The 19,630-nt window shown below is 45.9% G+C and overlaps 1 protein-coding gene across 1 annotated transcript; it reads right to left on the reverse strand.

Annotated features, from left to right (window-relative positions):
- Positions 1–14,724: 14,724 nt before the first annotated feature.
- On the reverse strand, positions 14,725–16,568 carry LOC109737855 (nematode resistance protein-like HSPRO1). The gene has a single exon (XM_073510890.1). The coding sequence runs from the start codon at positions 16,413–16,415 to the stop codon at positions 15,012–15,014; it is 1,404 nt and encodes a 467-aa protein (XP_073366991.1). The 5' UTR covers positions 16,416–16,568; the 3' UTR covers positions 14,725–15,011.
- Positions 16,569–19,630: the final 3,062 nt, after the last annotated feature.

The following is a 19,630-nucleotide window of genomic DNA, read 5'->3' on the forward strand; positions in this document are numbered from 1 at the left end:
AGGGTTCAGATAATTTTCATATGGGACTTAGAATTGGCCCTTTATTGATGTTACATTTTACAGGCATAAAATCCATGTTTAACTTGTTGTTTTATTTTGTGACTGGTATGACGATGATGTGTGTATTTGCTTTGGTGCTCTCCGAACTGCGTACAACTACCACGGACGATGTTGATATGTTCCACCTGAGCTTTCTGCAAATGTTTCTGCCTTACGTCTCAACTCTGAAGTTTTTTTTTTTTGAGGGGTAAACGTCTCAACTCTCAAAGAATAACTTTTTCTTAGCCATAACTAAAAGTGGAAAGTATAATTTCCCCTCACAAATCTTCTCGAGAGCAACTAGTTAACGAGCGCTCCTTCGGGAGCCTCGCAACGATCAGCGTCACTTGACATGCTCTCAGCCATTCGCCACATGTCGCGCTCTGGACGCTCCCTTTGCATTTTATTTATTTATTTTTCCGCACGCGTTTTCGGCTTTTTAAAAGGGTTATTTTCGACGTTTTGGTTTTCCATCGGTCTTCCTTAGCTTTTCAACCAAAAAAAATTGTGCGAAAAAACGCCTTTTCTTTTTTTTCCTTTCGCGAAAGTCACGATTTTGCTTCCGCGAGAGGCACGGTTTTGCTTTCGCGAGAGTCACGGCCGTGCCTCTCGAAAACGAAAAAAACGCGTTTTCTATTTTTTTTGCTTTCACGAGAGTTGCGGTTTTGCTTTCGCGAGAGGCACGGGTGTGCTTTCGCGAGAGTCACGGCCGTGCCTCTCGGAAACGGAAAAAAAAAACGTGTTTTCTATTTTTTTCGTGAGAGTCACGGTTCTGCTTCCGCGAGAGGCACGGTTGTGCTTTCGCAAGAGTCACGGACGTGCCTCTCGGAAAGGAAAAAAACGTGTTTTCTGTTTTTTCCTTTCGCGAGAGTCACGGTTTTGCTTCCGCAAGTGGCACGGTTGTGCTTTCACGAGAGTCATGGCCGTGACTCCTCGGAAACGGAAAAAAAACGTGTTTTCTCTTTCTTTTCCCTTTCGCGAGAGTCACGGTTTTGCTTTCGCGAGAGGCACGATTGTGATTTCGTGAGAGGCACGGGCGTGCCTCTTTCGGAAAGGGAAAAAACCCGTGCTCCCGGTTCGGTTTTTTCGTCCGATTTTTTTCGTGAAAAAGAAGTTCGTCAAAACCTATCAACATGGGATCTAGTTTTGAAGATCTCGACGCGAAGAATCCAACGGTGAAAGCAGTTCGAGATTTGGACGCACGGTTTGAGAGATAAAAAGTTTTGAATAAACTGATCTACGAAAAAGGGAAAACTCTCAGGTTGTGACAAGTGGTGCGCTGCATGTGCGCCACTTGTCGCAACCAGAGGAATTGGAGTGATCTTTGCAACGAGTACTCCTCAATTAGTGATTTCGAATCTTCCCTGATGGATAAGTATCCCTCTAACTAAAATTAAGGTAGAGTCTGCAGCTCGGCCCATACAAATGCACATGGTGGAAAATAAAGAGATAGTGGGCCTGTTTGGTTGGGCTACAAATTTGCCTGGACGTGCCAAAACAAGGGGCCTCCTATATGACGCTAAGTGCGTCCATATGCCCAGCAAATGCACAAGAACGACGCAACTGGTCCGTCACATTAATGTTGGGACTCTAGCGACCGGGACGATCGTAGAAGACGATTCTTTTTGTACTTCGCTACGTCGGATTTCTGACCATGGCAAAACAAACATTTTCATGTCAACTTTAGTTGTCGCGAGGATGACAAATTTCCTTAGCAAGCAGGGCAATTTTTTTGCCAGGATTTGTCACGCTTGCTAAAGAAAACAGTCATCATCGTGACAACTATAGTTGTCATAAAAACATTAGATTTTCCATGGCTACAAATATGACGTCAGATTTTTAACATTACCATTTTTTTGTTTGACTTTCGAGCCGGTTTTTTGCAATATTTTTTCATTTGTTTTCTGTAAAAGATGAAGAATTTTTTATTTACAAAGTAAATATTTATTAATTTTAAATAATTTTTTGAAGAAACTGAACATTTTGTTAAAACTTCTGTGCACATTTCGTCGAAATTATGAACATTTACTAGACAAAACTTTTTTCTTTGAACTTCTTGAAAAATGCATATGTTTTTTGAAATTGTGATAATATTTAAAAATTATGATAATTATTTAAAAATACATGAATATTTTAAATTTGCAAACTTTTTAAAAAATATATAAATATATTTTTAAATAAGAATTATAAATATAAAACTGAAAGAAAACCATTGAAGGAAAAAGTAGAAAAAACTTGACAACAACCTTCTAGAAGGTTCTTAAAACCATATTCCTCTAGGTGCTACCGTACCTAATTGAGTTGACCCATTTAGTGCGTATTCCCTTCGTCTGAGCGAAAGCTCAACATTATGTCGCATTGTGCATCATATAGGAAATACCCCAAAACAAGGTAAGAAATTTGGGAGAGCACTTGGTTTGTTGCCAAGCTGTGGCAACCAAACTACAAGTGTCAACATCCATGATTTGACAAATATATGCAATATTAATAGAAATTGTTTATTTTACAAAGTGAGGGCTCCTTTGATTCAAAGGAATTTTATAGGATTTCTGGAGGATTGAAATCCTTAGGATTTTTTCCTATGTTGGTTCTTTGATTCATAGGATTGAATCCCATAGGAATTTTTCCTATGGAATCTTTTGTACTACATTTCATAGAAAATCTAACATCCACTCCAACCTCTTTTTATATTTCCTTTGTTTTTCATGTGCCATCAAACACTCCTTGTTAATCCTATAGGATTCAAGTGGGCATGCCACTCCAATCCTATACTTTTCCCATTCCTACGTTTTCAAAATCCTACGAATCAAAGATGCCCTGAACTTTTCCGAATTTTTTAGAATTTTTTTTAAACATCTTAATATTTCGTGAAACTTCTGTGCACATTTCTTTCAAATCCAGAACATTCTTTGGACGCAAAATTCTTCTAAAATTTGGGAACTTTTTTGGAAACACGTGTGTATTTTGAAATTGTGAGCATTTTCAAAACTTTATGAGAATTCTTTAAAATACATTAATATTTTTAAATTTGCAAACATTTTTAAAAATATATGAAGATTTAAAAATACAAATAATAAAACTGAAAGGAAACCATTAAAGGAAAATATATATATAAAGAAAACTTGATCAGAACCTTCTAGAAGGTTCCTAAAACCAGATTACTTTAGGTGCTACTGTACTTAATCGAGTTGAACCATTTAGCACACATTCGCTTCGTCTGTGCGAAAGGTCGACATTACGTCGCAATGTCTATCATATAGGAAATACCCCAAAATAAGGGCAAGAAATTTGGGAGAGCCCAAAATTTTGGCCATCCAGGTTTGATGTCAAACAACAAGTGTCAACATCCATGATTTGACAAACATATGCAATTTTAGATGATTCACGCAGCAACTGTTATGTAGAATATTACACGTTACGATATAGATGCAGTTCATGAAATTCACCCGTATGCATGAATACATCTGACATCCCATTGAGCATTAGCACCATAGGCGCTCCCCATTCAGATCAAAAAATAACAAGAACAACAAAATTAGAGAAAATGAGAAAAGAAGAAAACTTCTTATCTGTTGAAGTGACGAACAGGCAGATGAGCTATTTCAATGTCTTGGCTAAGTTTGTTGTGATCCAAAATAAATGTGCTATCTAACCTCAATCTCTTTGTTAGCTTAACCTATTCTTTTTGCCGCAAAAAAAAAAGCTTAACCTATTCTTTCTGGTTAGTTAGATTAGTAATACAAAAGATTTATTTAACTGGTGTTTGATTTACTAGGTTTGATTATCCGATCATTTTGGTGGCTTAGCTGTGTCATGTGATAATGAGGTTTAAATGGTTTTGACCGATTTAACTTAAACTGTATCAGTTGATAATGCGGTTAAAAAGGTTTCGACCGATTTAACTTATACTCTCTCCGTTCCGAATTAGTTGTCTTAGATTTATCTAGATACGGATGTATCTAAACTCATTTTAGTGCTAAATACACTCGTATCTAGACAAATCGAAGACAAGTAATTCGGAACGGAGGGAGTACTTAATTCAGAGGTATATAACAAATTAAGCCACTACCCTAGTTCTTAACTCCAAACCAAAGATGATACGTCACTTGTAGGCTTTTGCCCGCAACTGATAATGGGTTGATAAGGGGCTCCTACATCAGTGATTAAAAATGGCCATTAGATCCCCGCAAAAAAATCATCAGATTATTCACCTGAATTGTTACATATGCGCTGTGCAGAACTTTTGTTGGTCTATTCAACACTCTTCCATGACCATCAAATTAGTTGTCTGTTCTCTGAAATCTTGAACTCCCAAGTCAACGTGCCCTCTCTGGTGTCCCTATAGCAAACGATCGTTCGCTATGGGAGGCTCATTCAAGCGAACGACACCACCAGATAGCGTTCTCTCAAAAACCACTCCCAGAGAAATATGTTTGGAACTGCCCTCCTATAATAGAGAGATTTGCCATGCTAAGAAGAAGTTATTGTCATGCCATAGCAAAAAGAATTGGTATACATTTCAGGGATTTTTCATGCTGTAGCAAATAAATTTGATATGTTTTTTAAGGATTTGCCATGCTGCAACCGAGAATTACAACGCTAAGAAAATGGGAAGTAGGGGCCGTCGCCAGACTGTCCCTCCCTCCTCCTCATCTCGCCGCCGCCTGAGGCCCTGCCGAAGAAGCCCGGGCAGGTCCTGGGACGGCGGCGGCGAGGCGCTGCCCTGAGTCGGCCTCTCTCCCCGGGCCTGGATCTCAACGACAGCAACCCACGGGATAGCCCGGCTGATCCATGCGCCGGCTGCCCATGGGATGCATTGGCCGGATCCATGGGAGACGGTGGCAGGGCAGCGGCATGGTGTCGTCGACGCTGGGAGGCCCAGATGCGTGGTGGTGGCTGGATGGCGTGCACACGGCGGTGGCGCTCCGGTGGTCTAGGGTGGCGTCTTTTTCGGGCGGCGCGGCCCTCGATGTGATTCATATCTCATCGGGTATGCCTTGGGACTGTCCGGCCTAGATCCAATACTCCGGCCGTGGTGGTCCTGTGTTGACGAAGGTGGACATGGTGGTGTAGCTAGGCTCATTTTTCTGGAGGAGATGGAGACTGCCGGCAAAAAGCCAAACTTTGACTACGGTCAGAGCCAACGACGACGACGCCCATGGGCGTCGCTACCTTGACGAAGGCGTCGACATGTAGTCTTCGGCTCCCCTCCCAGAATACTTGAGGGGAAACGCTAGGTCCGGGTTTGCCCGGATCGGATGATGGCGGCACTTGGGGTCGTGTTCCCCGTTGGGGGTATCATCTTGCAGTTGGTTCTAGCTAGCGAGACTAGTGGCTTGTGTTGGTTCGCCGGTTGCTTCTGTGTAGTCGGGCGGGGATGATCCATTGCTGCAGTGTGACCTTGCGAACATGGTGCACAGTGGTAGTCCTGTTGGGGAACGCAGTAATTTCAAAAAAATTCCTACGATCAAGCAAGATCTATCTAGGAGAAGCATAGCAACGAGCGGGGAGAGTGTGTCCACGTACCCTCGTAGACCGAAAGCGGAAGCGTTTAGTAACGCGGTTGATGTAGTCGAACGCCTTCACGATCCAACCGATCCAAGTACCGAACATACGGCACCTCCGTGTTCAGCACACGTCCAGCACGATGACGTCCCTCGAGCTCTTGATCCAGTTGAGGACGAGGGAGAGTTCCGTCAGCACGACGGCGTGGCGACGGTGATGATGGAGTTACCGGCGCAGGGCTTCGCCTAAGCACTACGACGATATGACAGGTGTTAACTGTGGAGGGGGGCGCCGCACACAGCTAGGAACAATTGATGTGTCTTCTAGGGGTGCCCTCCACACGTATATAAAGGAGGGAGAGGGAGGAAGGCAGCCTAGGGCGCGCCCAAGTAGGAGTAATCTACTTGGGCCCCTAGTCCAATTCGGCCCCCCTTACCATATTTGGACAAGGGGGAAAGGAACGAGGGGGAGGGGAAGGAAGTAGGAGTCCTACTTCATACTTTCCTTTTCCTCCTCTCCTTTCCCTTTCTCCCCACGTGGCTGGCCCTATAGGGGGCGCATCAGCCCCTTGTGGGCTCGTGTGTTCCCTTACTTGGCCCATTTGCCGGGGGTTGCCCGGGACCCGTTCCGGTGACCCGGTATCACCCGGAACACTTCCGGTGTCCGAATATAGCCTTCCAATATATGAATCTTTACCTCTCAACCATTTCGAGACTCCTTGTCATGTCCGTGATCTTATCCTGGACTCTGAACGAACTTCGGTCATCAAATCACATAACTCATAATACAAATCGTCATCGAACGTTAAGCTTGCGGACCCTACCGGTTCGAGAACTATGTAGACATGACCGAGACACATCTCCGGTCAATAACCAATAGCGGAACCTGGATGCTCATATTGGCTCCTACATATTCTACGAAGATCTTTATCGGTCAAACCGCATAACAACATAAGTTGTTGCCTTTGTCATCGGTATGTTACTTGCCCGAGATTCGATCGTCGGTATCATCATACCTAGTTCAATCTCGTTACTAGCAAGTCTCTTTACTCGTTCCATAATGCATCATCCCGCAACTAACTCATTAGTCACATTGCTTGCAAGGCTTATAGTGATGTGCATTACCGAGAGGGCCCAGAGATACCTCTCCGATACACGGAGTGACAAATCCTAATCTTGATCTATGCTAACTCAACAAACACCTTCGGAGACACCTGTAGAGCATCTTTATAATCACCCAGTTACGTTGTGACGTTTGATAGCACACAAGGTGTTCCTCCGGTATACGGGAGTTGCATAATCTCATTGTCCGAGGAACATGTATAAGTCATGAAGAAAGAAGTAGCAATGAAACTGTAATGATTATAATGCTAAGCTAACGAATGGGTCTTGTCCTTCACATCATTCTCCTAATGATGTGATCCCTTTCATCAAATGACAACACATGTCTATGGTTAGGAAACATAACCATCTTTGATAAACGAGCTAGTCAAGTAGAGGCATACTAGGGACACTTATGTTTTGTCTATGTACACACATGTACTAAGTTTCCGGTTAATACAATTCTAGCATGAATAATAAACATTTATAATGAAAAAAGGAAATAAATAATAACTTTATTATTGCCTCTAGGGCATATTTCCTTCAGTCTCCCACTTGCACTAGAGTCAATAATCTAGATCACATCACCATGTGATTAACACCAATAGTTCACATCACCATGTGATTAACACCCATAGTTCACATCGCCATGTGACCAACACCCAAAGGGTTTACTAGAGTCAATAATCTAGTTCACATCGCCATGTGATTAACACCCAAAGAGTACTAAGGTGTGATCATGTTTTGCTTGTGAGAGAAGTTTAGTCAACGGGTCTGCTACATTCATATCCATATGTATTTTGCAAATTTCTATGTCTACAATGCTCTGCACGGAGCTACTCTAGCTAATTGCTCCCACTTTCAATATGTATCCAGATTGAGACTTAGAGTCATCCGGATCAGTGTCAAAGCTTGCATCAACGTAACCCTTTACGATGAACTTTTTGTCACCTCCATAATCGAGAAACATATCCTTATTCTACTAAGGATAATTTTGACCGTTGTCCAGTGATCTACTCCTGGATCACTATTGTACCCTCTTGCCAAACTCATGGTGAGGTACACAATAGGTCTGGTACATAGCATAGCATACTTCATAGAACCTATGACTGAGGCATATGGAATGACTTCTCATTCTCTTTCTATTTTCTGCCGTGGTTGGGTTTTGAGTCTTACTCAACTTCACACCTTGCAATACAGGCAAGAACTCCTTCTTTGGTTGTTCCATTTTGAACTACTTCAAAAACCTTGTCAAGGTATGTACTCATTGAAAAATCTTATCAAGCGTCTTGATCTATCTCTATAGATCTTGATGCTCAATATGTAAGCAGCTTCACCGAGGTATTTCTTCGAAAAAAATCCTTTCAAACACTCCTTTATGCTTTCCAGGAGATTCTACATCATTTCCGATCAACAATATGTCATTCACATATACTTATCAGAAAGGTGTAGTGCTCCCACTCACTTTCTGTAAATACAGGCTTCACCACAAGTCTGTATAAAACTATATGCTTTGATCAACTCATCAAAGCGTATATTCCAACTCTGAGATGCTTGCACCAGTCCATAGATGGATCGCTGGAGCTTTGCATGCTTTGTTAGAACCTTTAGGATCGACAAAACCTTATGGTTGCATCATATACAACTCTTCTTTAAGAAATCCATTAAGGAATGCAGGTTTGACATCCATTTGCCAAATTTCATAAAATGCGGCAATTGCTAACATGATTCGGGCAGACTTTTAAGCATCGATACAAGTGATAAAATCTCATTGTAGTCAACACCTTGAACTTGTCGAAAACATTTTTTCGACAATTTGAGCTTTGTAGATAGTAACAATACTATCAGCGTCCGTCTTCCTCTTGAAAATCCATTTTATTGTGTATGGCTTGCCGATCATCGAGCAAGTCAACCAATGTCCATACTTTGTTCTCATACATGGATCCCATCTCAGATTTCATGGCCTCAAGCCATTTTGCGGAATCTTGGCTCATCATCGCTTCCTCATAGTTCGTAGGTTTCATCATGGTCTATTAACATGACTTCCAGAACAGGATTACCGTACCACTCTCGTGCAGATCGTACTCTGGTTGACCTACAAGGTTCGGTTGTAACTTGATCTTAAGTTTCATGATCATCATCATTAACTTCCTCACTAATTGGTGTAGGAATCACTGGAACTGATTTCTGTGATGAACTACTTTCCAATTCGGGAGAAGGTACAATTACCTCATCAAGTTATACTTTCCTCCCACTCACTTCTTTCGAGAGAAACTCCTTCTCTAGAAAGGATCCATTTTTAGCAACGAATATCTTGCCTTCGGATCTGTGATAGAAGGTGTACCCAACAGTCTCCTTTGGGTATCCTATGAAGATGCACTTCTCTGATTTGGGTTTGAGCTTATCAGGCTGGAACTTTTTCACATAAGCATCGCAACCCCAAACTTTAAGAAACGACAGCTTAGGTTTCTTGCTAAACCACAATTCATACAGTGTCGTCTCAACGGATTTTTAGACGGTGCCCTATTTAACGTGAATGCAGCTATCTCTAATGCATACCCTCAAAACGATAGTGGTTAATCGGTAAGAGACATCATAGATCGCACCATATCTAATAAAGTATGGTTACGACGTTCGGACACACCATTATGTTGTGGTGTTCCAGGTGGCATGAGTTTGTGAAACTATTACACATTGTTTTAATTGAAGGCCAAACTCGTAACTCAAATATTCACCTCCACGATCAGATCGTAGAAACTTTATTTTCTTGTTACAATGATTTTCCACTTCACTCTGAAATTCTTTGAACTTTTCAAATGTTTCAGACTTATGTTTCATCAAGTAGATATATCCATATCCGCTCAAATCATCTGTGAAGGTCAGAAAATAACGATACCTGCGCGAGCCTCAACACTCATCGGACCGCATACATCAGTATGTATTATTTCCAACAAGTCTGTTGCTCACTCCATTGCTCCGGAGAATGGAGTCTTAGTCATCTTGCCCATGTGGCATGGTTCGCAAGCATCAAGTGATTCATAATCAGGTGGTTCCAAAATCCCATCAGCATGGAGTTTCTTCATGCGCTTTACACCAATATGACCTAAACGGCAATGCCACATATAAGTTGCATTATCATTATTAACTTTGCATCTTTTGGCTTTCAATATTGTGAATATGTGTATCACTATGATCGAGATTCAATAAACCATTTATATTGAGTGTATGACCATAGAAGGTTTTATTCATGTAAATAGAACAACAATTATTCTTTGACTTAAATGAATAACCGTATTGCAATAAACATGATCAAATCATATTCATGCTCAACGCAAACGCCAAATAACATTTATTTAGGTTCAACACTAATCCCGAAAGTATAGGGAGTGTGCGATGATGATCATATCAATCTTGGAACCACTTCCAACACACATCGTCACTTCACCCTTAACTAGTCTCTATTCATTCTGCAACTCCCGTTTCATGTTACTAATTTTAGCAACTGAAACCGGTATCAAATACCCAGGGGTTGCTATGAACACTAGTAAAGTACACATCAATAATCTATATATCAAATATACCTTTGTTCACTATGCCATCCTTCTTATCCGCCAAGTATCTAGGGCAGTTCCACTTCCAGTGACCATTTCCTTTGTAGCAGAAGCACTCAGTTTCAGGCTTGGGTCTTGCTTTGGGCTTCTTCATGGGAGTGGCAACTTGCTTGCCATTCTTCTTGAAGTTTCCTCTCTTTCTACCTTCGCTGATTTCAACATCGCGAAGAGCTCGGGAATCGTTTTCGTCATCCCTTACATATTATAGTTCATCACGAAGTTCTAGTAACTTGGTGATAGTGACTAGAGAACTCTGTCAATCACTATCTTATCTAGAAGATTAACTCCCACTTGATTCAAGCGATTATAGTACCCAGACAATCTGAGCACATGCTCACTGATTGAGCTATTCTCCTCCATCTTGTAGGCAAAGTACTGTCAGAGGTCTCATACCTCTTGACACGGGCATGAGTATGAAATACTAATTTCAACTCTTGGAACATCTTATATGCTCCATGCCGTTCAAAACATTTTTGAAGTCCCGGTTCTAAGCCATAAAGCATGGTGCACTAAACTATCAAGTAGTCATCATACCGAGCTTGTCAAAACGTTCATAACGTCTGCATCTGCTCCTGCAATAGTTCTGTCACCTAGCGGTGCATCAAGGACATAATTTTTCTATGCAGCAATGAGGAAAATCCTCAGATCACGGACCAAGTCCGCATCATTGCTACTATCTTTCAACTTATATTTCTCTAGGAACATATAAAAAATAAATGGGAAGCTACATCACGAGCTATTGATCTACAACATAGATATGCTAATACTACCAGGACTAAGTTCATGATAAATTAAAGTTCAATTAATCATATTACTTAAGAACTTCCACTTAGATAGACATCCCTCGAGTTATCTAAATGTTCACGTGATCCAAATCAACTAAACCATGTCCGATCATCACGTGAGATGGAGTAGCTTTCAATGGTGAACATCACTATGTTGATCATATCTACTATATGATTCACGTTCGACCTTTCGGTCTCAGTGTTCCGAGGCCATATCTGCATATGCTAGGCTCGTCAAGTTTAACCGAGTATTCTGCGTGTGCAAAACTGGCTTGCACCCGTTGTATGTGAACGTAGAGCTTATCACACCCGATCATCACGTGATGTCTCGGCACGACGAACTGTCGCAACGGTGCATACTCAGGGAGAACACATATACCTTGAAATTTAGTGAGGGATCATCTTATAATGCTACCGCCGTACTAAGCAAAATAAGATGCATAAAGGATAAACATCACATGCAATCAAAAAATATGTGACATGATATGGCCATCATCATCTTGTGCCTTTGATCTCCATATCCAAAGCATCGTCATGATCTCCATCGTCACCGGCATGACATCATGATCCCCATCATCTTGATCTATATCAACGTGTCATTACATGGTCGTCTCGCCAATTATTGCTTTTGCGACTATTCCTATCGCATAGCGATAAAATAAAGCAATTATATGGCGCTTGCATCTTATGCAATAAAGAAACAACCATAAGGCTCCTGCCAGTTGCCGATAACTTCAACAAAACATGAACATCTCATACAACAATTTATATCTCATCACGTCTTGACCATATCACATCACAACATGCCCTGCAAAAACAAGTTAGACGCCCTCTACTTTGTTGTTGCAAGTTTTACGTGGCTGCTACAGGCTTAGCAAGAACCGTTCTTACCTTCGCATCAAAACCACAACGATTTTTCATCAAGTGTGTTGTTTTAACCTTCAACAAGGACCGGGCGTAGCCACACTCGATTCAACTAAAGCTGGAGAAACAGACACCCACCAGCCACCTGTGTGCGAAGCACGTCGGTAGAACCAGTCTCATGAACGCGGTCATGTAATGTCGGTCTGGGCCGCTTCATCCAACAATACCGCCGAATCAAAGTATGACATTGCTGGTAAGCAGTATGGCTATTATCGCCCACAACTCTTTGTGTTCTACTCGTGCATATAACATCTACGCATAGACCTGGCTCGGATGCCACTATTGGGGAACGCAGTAATTTCAAAATATTTCCTACGATCACGCAAGATCTATCTAGGAGAAGCATAGCAACGAGTGGGGAGAGTGTGTCCACGTACCCTCGTAGACCGAAAGCGGAAGCGTTTAGTAACGCGGTTGATGTAGTCGAATGTCTTCACGATCCAACCGATCCAAGTGATCCAAGTACCGAACGTACGGCACCTTCGTGTTCAGCACACGTTCAGCACGATGACGTCCCTCGAGCTCTTGATCCAGTTGAGGACGAGGGAGAGTTCCGTCAGCACGACGGCGTGGCGATGGTGATGATGAAGTTACCGGCGCAAGGCTTCACCTAAGCACTACGACGATATGACTGAGGTGTTAACTGTGGAGGGGGGCGCCGCACACGGCTAGAAACAATTGATGTATCTTCTAGGGGTGCCCTCCCAACGTATATAAAGGAGGGAGAGGGAGGGAGGCAGCCTAGGGCGCACCTAAGTAGGAGGAATCCTACTTGGGCCCCTAGTCCAATTCGGGCCCCCTTACCATATTTGGACAAGGGGGAAAGGAAGGAGGGGGGAGGGGAAGGAAGTAGGAGTCCTACTTCATACTTTCCTTTTCCTCCTCTCCTTTCCCTTTCTCCCCACGTGGCTGGCCCTATAGGGGGTGCACCAGCCCCTTGTGGGCTGGTGTGTTCCCTTACTTGGCCCATTAAGCCCATATCTTTGCCGGGGGTTGCCCGGAACCCCTTCCGATGACCCGGTATCACCCGAAACACTTCCGGTGTCCGGATATAGCCTTCCAATATATGAATCTTTACCTCTCGACCATTTCGAGACTCCTCGTCATGTCCGTGATCTCATCCGGGACTCCGAACAAACTTCGGTCATCAAATCACATAACTCATAATACAAATCGTCATCGAACGTTAAGCGTGCGGACCCTACGGGTTCGAGAACTATGTAGACATGACCGAGACACATCTCCGGTCAATAACCAATAGCGGAAGCTGGATGCTCATATTGGCTCCTACATATTCTACGAAGATCTTTATCGGTCAAACCGCATAACAACATACGTTGTTCCCTTTGTCATCGGTATGTTACTTGCCCGAGATTTGATCGTCGGTATCATCATACCTAGTTCAATCTCGTTACCGGCAAGTCTCTTTACTCGTTCCATAATGCATCATCCCGCAACTAACTCATTAGTCACATTGCTTGCAAGGTTTATGGTGATGTGCATTACCGAGAGGGCCCAGATATTCCTCTCCGATACACGGAGTGACAAATCCTAATCTTGATCTATGCTAACTCAACAAACACCTTCGGAGACACCTGTAGAGCATCTTTATAATCACCCAGTTACGTTGTGACGTTTGATAGCACACAAGGTGTTTCTCCGGTATTCGGGAGTTGCATAATCTCATAGTCTGAGGAACATGTATAAGTCATGAAGAAAGCAGTAGCAATGAAACTGTAACGATCATAATGCTAAGCTAACGAATGGGTCTTTTCCATCACATCATTCTCCTAATGATGTGATCCCGTTCATCAAACGACAACACATGTCTATGGTTAGGAAACATAACCATCTTTGATAAACGAGCTAGTCAAGTAGAGGCATACTAGGGACACTTATGTTTTGTCTATGTATTCACACATGTACTAAGTTTCCGGTTAATACAATTCTAGCATGAATAATAAACATTTATCATGAAATAAGGAAATAAATAATAACTTTATTATTGCCTCTAGGGCATATTTCCTTTAAGTCCAACGATGTGATCGGCGGTGCACATGGCCGGGGTAATGTTCGATGATATTGACAGCTTGTTGCAACCATGGCGGCGCAATGTAGGTTCGTGGTGTATTGTCTCGGGCAGTGTTCATGCCAAGATTTACCATCGACAAACACTTGCACCAGAGGCATGGGATCACCAAAGAGTCTGCATGAGATTTTGGCGGCACCATCTCTTCTTACCGTTTGAGCTGCAAGTGATGTCACTCCAACGTCGACGGAGGTTCTGGTTCCGCGGACGGTCTTTGGCAGGCCGCTTTGTGTCACGTTTAGTCTGAGTGGCCGTGTCCACATACGGAGCGCGTGTGCTTGCACCATCTTCTTTTGGCTCAACACCTGCTCGGCATGCTCGTTGCTCTTTTTTTCACTTTCTTTTTGTTTTTTATCCGCCTTGGCATAGCTTCGGTCATGTATGACTTTGCTAATTGCTGGTGTGATTTTTGTGTGCGTGTGTCCGTGTTAATTGTGTGCATCCTAACTATGCAGATGCCAGGTGTATGCTCTTTATGTCTGTATCCCTTTGATGCTCTGTATTGAGCCAATAAAATCCACCTTTTGTCGAAAAAGAAAATGAAAAGTTGCCCATGTCCAGCAATTGTGTCATGCTATCCAGAGAAGTTACCGTAATTTCATTAATTGACATGCTCCATCATAGAGAGTGCCTTGTATCATTCGCTCGGGACGGTGCACTATAACGAACTGTTTTCTTCATCGACCAACCATAATCTAACCAAAACATATTTACATTAAACAAACCGCAAATGAAATTGCATCAGGCTACTTGATCTAATTGAATGTCTCTCAGTTAAATACGTAACACTAGAACAGATGGTATCACAACAGATACATGTAGGAGTATATGTACTCATCTATCGCCACTGAAATGAATCACTATATGATTGCAGGCTGGGGATCATAGGTAACTTCTAGCCTGCAAAATTACGGGTCGTCGGGGTGGCAAGTGGGGCATCTGGCCGCGTTCCAAACTTTCAGCTGCGCCCTGACGGAACAGAGGAGGCGGCCATGTGCTGAACCCAGTAGTCGGCCAAGAACGTCTTGGCGGCGTCGAGGCTGGGGAAGTAGGGCGGCTCGAGGAACATCTGCGACAGCGGGTCCGTCCCCTCCGCCGGCACGAACAGCGCCCGGTTGCCCGACGCCTCCGCCGTGCCACACACCGCCGCCACGACCTGCCGGTACGCGAAGAAGAACCTCCGCACGGCCACCTCCACGGCCTGGAAAGCCTGCAGCAGCTCGATCTTGCCGGCGTCCTCGCCTTCGCCGCGCCTCCGGCCGTGGTACAGCCTCATGGCCGCCTCCTGCACCCTCGGCCCGCCATTGGGGTCCACCTCGACGCCGATCACCCACGGCACCAGCTTCTTGATGTCCCTCGTGGCGTTCGCGGCGTGCAGCAGCGCTCTGGACCGGAAGCAGAAGGACGCGTCGGTGCCGTCCGGCGCCGACCGTATCGCCAGCTGGCTCTTGAGCCGCAGGAAGTCGTCCGGGTCCATGAGCAGGTGCAGGTCCTCGATGTCGGCGAGCAGCTTCCAGATCCGCTCCAGGATCCAGCAGTCGCTCGCCGCCGCCTCCCAGTCCTTCGCTTCGATCCGGCTGTTCAGGCGGGTGAGAAGCTGAGACGCCGCGCACAGCCAGGATTCAAGAATCTGGTGGATGGTGAAGAGCGCCTCGTTCTCCCGGTTGCGGTAGCCGGTCTTGGGCTCCGGCGCCACCCTGGGCTTGAGGGCGTGCAGCTCGTGCGGCTGCACGACGCGGTCGTACTCCAGCACCGGCTTGCCGGCGAGGTTGGGCTCGCCGAGGCCGAGGGAGAAGGCGCAGCCCTGCATCTGGCTCTCGATGGCGTACTTGATCTTGGCCGCCAGGGTCTCCGACTTGTCCCACGCGGCGAGGCGCGGGAGCAGGCTGGACTCGCTGGCGTGACACACCACCGCGGCGGTGCTCCCCGGCAGCTGCCACACCTCCGAGGCGCTCCGCTCCCGGGGGAGCACGCCCTCGGACGCGCTCAGCTCGGCCAGCGGCGCGCCCCGGTCCCCCTCGCAGAGCGCGGCCACCACCTCCACCTCCCGCGCGGCGAGCGACTCGAGCCGCCGCGCCAGCTCGCGGCGGCTGGCGTAGCCCCGCGGGTCGGAGAGCGCGACGGACACGAAGCGGAAGGTGATCTCCAGCGCCTGCAGCGCGGGCTTGACCAGGCCCTCGTCGGGCCAGCCCGGGCAGCACGCGGCCTTCCACAGCCTCGACAGCTCCGGCAGCCGCAGGTACTGCTCGTACGCCTCGGCCGCCGAGCTGTCCTGCACCTTCAGCACCACCGACGCCGCCGGCGCGCGCCGCTTGTCGTCCGGCCGCACGGGCGAGAGCGGGGACAGCTTGGTCGTCGCCATTTCCTTCAGCACTGCTCCAGCTCCTCAACTCTCGGGTTAACTAACAACCTCTCGTTTGAAATTTCTACCACTCCTTGCTCGCACGTGTTCTGGTCTCGGGTCGGATGTGGCCTCGAGGATTAGAAGGTGAGGCTGCTTATATACTGCTCGTCGTGCCCGTATGGTCTTATAGATAGGGAGGAGCTGAGCTAGCGCGTGGCGTGTGGACCGCGGTGCGGGGTGGTTTGAAAATGATGTCTCTCAAACCGCGGGGGTGGGCGCGGGGCGGCACGCGAAAGCCATTGAAATTAGCGAGGAGGAAGAAAAGGCGCTCCGAGCTTATCCGGAGACGTGGGCTGGCTGTCATCAGCTGTGATGCGCGATGCGATGCGGTTTTGTGCTGTCCGAGTCGTCGTGAATCGTGGTGTTTTCTTGCGTTCGGGCAGCTCAGAGCACGTCCTTGTACCTCGTGGAACGCGGCCGTCTCTATCTATCCGCAGCTGCCCATCCATCCATCCATCCAGGGCCGGCACGAGGTTCGCCGTAAAAGACGTTGGGATTATCATTTTTTTGGATTATTATCGCTTAATTTAGTGGGAAAACTTCATCCATTTCTCCTTTGCTTGCATAGGTAATTCTGTAGGCGGAAGACTAATTTTTCCCTAGCAAGCGGAGAGCGACGTTAATATAGTTTGTGATATTGGTCGGCAATGTCGTAAGCTACAGCAGCCATTGTTTTTGGTTTTGGGATTTACCATGTACTTGCTTCCATTGAAATGCTTCCTGGATTCGGTTTGGACGGCTTTCGGCAGTTGACTTTTGTGACTTTCTTGTTCTTTCTTTGGTTATTGAGCACTATTATATCCAAAGGTCAAGTGGTTTTCTAATGCTTTTTAGTCGCATAGCATGAAGATGATCTCGCCCGCGGAACCGTAGACTGCTCTAACGAAGTGGGTAGTACTCCCTCTATAAATAAATATAACCCTGTAAAAAATATAAGATCATTTAAAGTATCTACAACCGCATGTTGCAAATTTAGGTCTTCAAACGTCCGCGGACACGTCCGAACGTACCCGTGAAAAGTGACCGAGCAGGCCTCAAAATTTTTCATTTGCAACTACATACCCTATTTCCCAAACATCTAATACATGCAGGCCATGCACTACGATCACCCCGTGCGTCTTGGGCTGGCCGGGCTGGCAAAACACACTGAAAATTGCTCATACTTAAGATCTTAACACCCGTATTAGTCCTACCTCGCCGCGTGACGAGTTAGTCGACCAGCTTAAATAGCCGGGTCATGCAGAAGCGATAAGCTTCTGACATCATTGGATCCTTTGTTAAGAAGATAGAAGATTCATAGTCAGGGTTTGTCTCCTTCACAATAGAAACATTCATGTCTGTACTGCTTTTTATGAATCACAATTTGTCAAAAAAAAAACGATGAACAAAATAAAAAATCGACTGTCACTGTAGTAGGGCTATCTCAACGTACATGAACGAGACGAACTTGACACTCGATGAACAATCATCAGTTAATGAAATGAAGTCTAGTGTAAAGTTATCTCGCTCATGCAGCGAGAATTGATAGGCCTACACAACAACAGAGAAGCTTGCCGCCATGCGCCGACGCGTTTAAGCCGCGTCCACCTCGCACGGCGATGTGGGACTAAAATTTGGGTGCACCGATGAGAGAGGACGAAGCTTCTGTCGCTGCAGGTGGGACCGGTACGACCTGCAACCTGGTCGACGGACGCGCCCGGGCACCCCCACATCCGCCCCGGAGTGCCGGTCAGCCCGGGCATTTGAGGCCCGTTTGAGGCGCCCATCTTGGTCGAAATTTCATGACCGGTCAGTGACCGGGCGGCCCGCCTGGACGTATGAGGCGGGTTTGGGGCGTCCGGCTCTAGATGCTCTTAGATCATTAGAGTAAAATTTGACAATTCATTGTTTCATTCTTTTAAGCAACTACATACATTTGAACACTACTATTGTCTTCTTTCCTTAATTAGGAGACTCCTTGAACTTGTTAAACATTGTCTTGTGTAACACGCATAGGTAGTTAGAGATAGATTTATCTTATCAATGTATTCGTTTATCTTTCTATCTCTTCTCCCGTATCTCGATTGTATCTCCTCTCTGTTACGATGCATGTATGCGCTATTGGGAGGTGCGCCCCAACACAATCAATGTAAACCCCGCGGGCCTCCTGTTTGGAGGTTGAGACGCTTCGATACATTATCTCACATGGTATACAGAGCTACCCTCTTCCCCTTCGTCTAGCTATCCCTCCCGTCCACCTCCCTTCCATCTCCAAACTCGACAATGTCGACGTCCACCTCGGTTGTCTCCACCGGCCTCAACAACAATGTCTCCGAACCTCTCACTCGTTCCAACTATGTCCTCTGGCGTGCTCAAGCTCGTTCCCAGATCATGGGGGCGGGCCTCTTTGGGTGCGTCGACAAAACCCTAGAAGCACCACCCAAAACAATCACTAGCAAGAATGCCGAGGGCAAAGATCAGGTGGCTGTGAACCCTGCTTATGCGCCTTGTCTCATCCAAGATCAACATATCGTTGCCTATCTTCTTCGCAATCTCTCGAAAGAAGTCCTAGTTCAAGTAGCAGCTCTTGAAACCTCCCATGCCATCTGGTCCACCCTCGCCAACATGTTCTCTGCCCAATCCCGCTCTCGCTGCAACCACATCCGCATCGCCCTCACCACTGCCTAGAAGGGAACCCAGTATGCTATTGCATACTTCGGCTATATGCGGGGTCTTGCTGATGAAATTGCAGCGGCCGGGAAACCCATAGATGAGGACGAACTCCTTTCCCACATCATATCCGGGCTCGACATGGAATACCAGCCCATCATCAGCACCTTGGACGTGCGTCCTGAGCCAACCACGGTCGACGAACTCTTCGGCATGGTATCCACCTTCGACCAAAGAGTCGAGATGTTCCAGGGCACAGGCGGCCAAGCCTTCAAATCGTCGGCCAACGCCGCTTCCCGCGGACGGGGTGGCCCTTCCAAAGGCTACCGTGGCAGTGGCGGTGGCTCCCGTCGCGGTGGATATGACGGCAGCGGTGGTGGTGGCCACTATGGCGGCAGTGGCAGCGGCCACTACTCCAACTCTCACGGTGGTGGCAGCGGCGGCCACTACGGTGATGGTGGTGGCAACCATGGTGGTGGCTATGGCGGGCACTACTCCAACTCCGGAGGCAGCGGAGGACACAA

The sequence above is a fragment of the Aegilops tauschii genome, chromosome 3 (genome assembly GCF_002575655.3).
Source record: "Aegilops tauschii subsp. strangulata cultivar AL8/78 chromosome 3, Aet v6.0, whole genome shotgun sequence".
NCBI classification, from domain to species: Eukaryota; Viridiplantae; Streptophyta; class Magnoliopsida; order Poales; family Poaceae; genus Aegilops; species Aegilops tauschii.

What these genes read in the sequence shown, in the direction of transcription:
- LOC109737855 (XM_073510890.1), bottom strand. Translation starts at nt 16,415, where the DNA reads ATGGCGACGACCAAGCTGTCCCCGCTCTCGCCCGTGCGGCCGGACGAC.